This window comes from Pleurodeles waltl, chromosome 7 (assembly GCF_031143425.1).
Source record: "Pleurodeles waltl isolate 20211129_DDA chromosome 7, aPleWal1.hap1.20221129, whole genome shotgun sequence".
Taxonomy (NCBI): domain Eukaryota; kingdom Metazoa; phylum Chordata; class Amphibia; order Caudata; family Salamandridae; genus Pleurodeles; species Pleurodeles waltl.
The window spans coordinates 1,274,646,269-1,274,650,151 of NC_090446.1; the positions used below are offsets into that span (position 1 = coordinate 1,274,646,269).

Genomic DNA, 3,883 nt, shown 5'->3' on the forward strand with positions numbered 1-3,883 from the left:
TGATATAACCGGTCAACCAGAAAGGAGTTCCAGGATCTCATTCAGGCTCATGGCTGCAACATTACATGGACTCTATGTCATCAAAGTTGTTGGTGAAGATCTAGCTCTTTTAGTGTCAGTACGGTGTGAGTCTAAGGTAGCAAACTAGTTCTGTGTTATGAAGGATGGCAACAGTCCCTGCTGCTGTAAAATGCAGGAAGAGCTATGCCCTGAGAGAACTTTACTTTTCAATTTTTACATTTAATAATTCAAAACCATTGTTCTAGTTACCAATTTTTTAAGTGCTCTTTTGATCTCCTTGTTCCGCAGGCTGTAGATAATAGGGTTTAAAGTTGGGGTGATCACAGCATAGAACACAGGGAGAAGTTTCTCCTGATATAGCGAGGAACTGGTGGTAGGACGCACATACATAAAGAAGGCGGTCCCATAGAAAAGACTAACCATGATGAGATGAGATGTGCAAGTGGAGAAGGCTTTACGTTGGCCTGCTTTAGTACGGATTTTCAGGATGGCTGAGATGATTTGGATGTAGGAGATCAGAGTGAGCATGAACGATCCAAGTCCGTACAGACTCCCAACTACATAGAGTACCACTTTGTTGATGTATGTATCAGCACAGGCCAAGTTCAACATTGGTGGAATGTCACAGAAGAACTGCTTGACTTCATTTGAGGAGCAGAATGGTAGTCGAAAAGTGAGTATTGTGTGCACCATGGAATTGAGCAAGCCAGTCAGCCATGAGCTGATGACCAGCGAATAACACACCAATCTACTCATAAGGATGGGGTATACTAAAGGTTTGCAAATGGCAACAAAACGGTCATATGCCATGACAGCAAGTAAACTGCACTCAACACTTCCAAGTCCAATAAAGAAGAACATCTGTGCGGCACAACCAGCATAATGGATGGCATTCTGCTTGGCCAGGAAACTGTCTAACATTTTGGGGATGGTTACAGATGAGTAGCAGATTTCAAGAATGGAAAGATGACAGAGGAAGAAGTACATGGGTATGTGGAGACGTGGGTCAGTCCAGGTGATAGTCATAATGAGAACATTACCTGCCAGCATGGAAAGATACAGTGACAGGAACAAGATGAACAAAAGGATCTTAACCTCTGGTAGGCTGGAGAAGGCAAGCAGAATGAACTTTTCCACAGTGGTTTCGTTTTTCATGCCTTGATCAGAAAGACTATGTGGTACCTGTGAGGAAACACAAAGGGTAGATGATAATCATGATATAAAGCGTCCACTGATTTGTAGTGTGGTGAACATTATTGAGAAACCGAGAAGGGATGGATAAAATGATTGAGCTCAACAAGTTATCTCTCTATGTCCTACGACCTACACTGTGCTGCTTCTCACTACCACCCTATCTCCCTGTCAACCCTTTATTGTCCTCGCCTCCCTCTACCTTACTCTCCCATTCACCCTCTGGCTCTTTCATACCATTGAAACAATTGAAACACAATAAGTTAAACACCGCTACATAAAAGTATCTAAAGATATTTACTGTTTTAGTCTGTTAATGTCATATAAAGACTAGAACACTGTGACTCTTTGAGTGTGGAGTTGCAGGTTTTTAGTGCCATTTTATACACATTTTTTATCCATTCGTATAGTGTTGTGAGCAGGTTTTATTAAAGGCGGAGGCCTCAGAGTGAATACTTATTATTTGGCTGAGTTTATTGATTTGTTTACCACTGACACCATCTCCATAGCCTAGTCCTGCTGGGTGCAGAGTAGACATTTTACCTTGTGAGCTGGGATGTTTTGTTTCAAATCTTAGAGAAATTTAATTTCTCCTTCCAGCTTACAAGGTAGATATCCCGATTGTATGAAAATACTTCAGCACAAAAATGAATAAATAAGTTAGGCTCTGGGACAGTGTTTCCTAGTAGAGGGACTTGCCAGGGCTGCCCCCTATCCCCAACCCTATTTGACCTATTCATAGAATCCTTGGCTCAATACATTCGTCTGCATAATGGTATACACCCTTATGCAGATGATGTTGCCCCGTATTTACCTCTGGAAAGGCAGAATATTAAGACAGCTCTGCAAGTGATCAGTAGTATACAAGATTTGGGGGAAAGGGGTTATAACATGAATGAATCTAAGACCAAATCATTGTTGTTTAATACCCCTATTGAGGTTCTACCTTTTGATGTTAGGCACAAATATAAAAATATATTTAGGGATATTTTATTTGGATTCTGTCCAGGATAGCTGTTGCTTAAATTTCGCTCCATCATTAACCAAAATTCACTCTCTTTTCACTCTCTGGAGATCTTTCTCTACTTCCATGATTGTGGGAGTTTCATAAATAAAGGTGTTGATCTTACCTCTCATATTATTTCTTTTAATAATTGTCTCCTGCAAGCCAAAATCAGGTACGTTGGAGAGAAGCTTTTCACAATTTATATAGAGTAATACATCTCCCAAGGCTAGTGAAAAATACTCCAAGTTCCTAAAACAAAGGGCAGCCTGGCACTTCCTAAAACGTATTATTCTGTGTCCATTGATGTACAGCTGCGCCGTTTCTCTATGCAGGTGTCTCAGTATAATTACTCTTTATTTGTATATATGCTTTGTCAATGTAATATAGCCAGTTTGCCGGGAACCATTAATGAGCCCAAAATACCCAAGAAAGTGAAGTATGAGATCCAGCTGAATATTAGTGAACTGAATCAACAATATTTTGGTACATTTAAAATATCAGTGATTCACGTTGAACCCCCCTTGGCATGTTGTACCATCTTTCTCCCTGTCTTTCGCCTTCAGTATTAAAACTTGGGTAAAGATTCATATTTTTAAAATTAGAGACCTTCTGGATCATAATAGAGTAAAGTTGGTGGCAGAGATCTGCTCCTGCAATACCACACATGAAAGTTCTTTCAGTTTTTCTTTCAGACAGATGGTCTCCAGTCTTAATCGTCTCCCTCTATATGAGGTTTACTGCTCAGCTAGGCTGGTAGGGAAACTTTTCAGGCTAGAACAAGTAAATGATTCCCTGAGCTTTAGGTATTAGGAACTTCAGCCAGACAGCTTGAAAGTCATCTGTAAAATTTGGACGAAATATTGAGAACACACACAGAGATAGAGATCGATGGTGAGACTTGGTCTAACTATTTTGATTATGGATTTACGTTGCTGAGAGGGGCCAACCTACAGAGTGATGTTCACAGTTCGAGAAACAATGTGCTAAATAAATTTTTATCTCTACTTTGGTGGCTCAGTCTGTTATTACCAGTCACTGGTAGTCCTCAATAAAACTCACATTTGAGGAGTGGTTGAAGAAGATGAGGAAAACTAGTACAAGAGAATACTAGTATTATGCCTGTGTGAATAATATACAAGGTTATAGAAAGATTTGGGGGATATCTTCTGTGGAAGATGTGGTACAGGAGATTTGGTACAGATTTCACTTAGCACTTTGGTAATATTTTAATGGCGTGTATGGCTCACGTACTGTCACTTTTATTCCACGGCTGGCATTCAGTTAGAATTTGCCAGCTTGATTGTAAAATGTACAATATTTGTGCTGTGACTTTACTGTTCCTTTATCTGGCTCAATGGAAAGGAAGATTGTAATTTATCTGTTTTTGCAATGTCACTTTATATTTATATTGTTAGCTATTTGGTGAATGTTAGGCCCTTTTTGCACCACTGTCCTACTGCTTCTAATGAGTAATCAGATTGTTCATATATGCACTGTATTTTGCACCTTCACTTGACTGGACTGTACATTCTCTTGATCAGTTTCTGGTTTTCAGCGCTTACGGTGGAGGCAAGGAGTTCAGCATTGCACTGTTACTTTATTAATTGCCGGTTACATCTCAATACTGTCAATGCACTGCCATGTTATTGCTTTACACATTTGGCA

At 39.8% G+C, this 3,883-nt stretch overlaps 1 protein-coding gene across 1 annotated transcript; it reads right to left on the bottom strand.

Moving 5' to 3' along the window:
• Nucleotides 1–240: 240 nt before the first annotated feature.
• Nucleotides 241–1,176, bottom strand: LOC138247022 (olfactory receptor 5G3-like). Its single transcript, XM_069201770.1, has one exon. It carries the CDS (start codon nt 1,174–1,176, stop codon nt 241–243), a length of 936 nt encoding a protein of 311 aa, XP_069057871.1.
• Between the last annotated feature and the right edge of the window lie 2,707 nt (nt 1,177–3,883).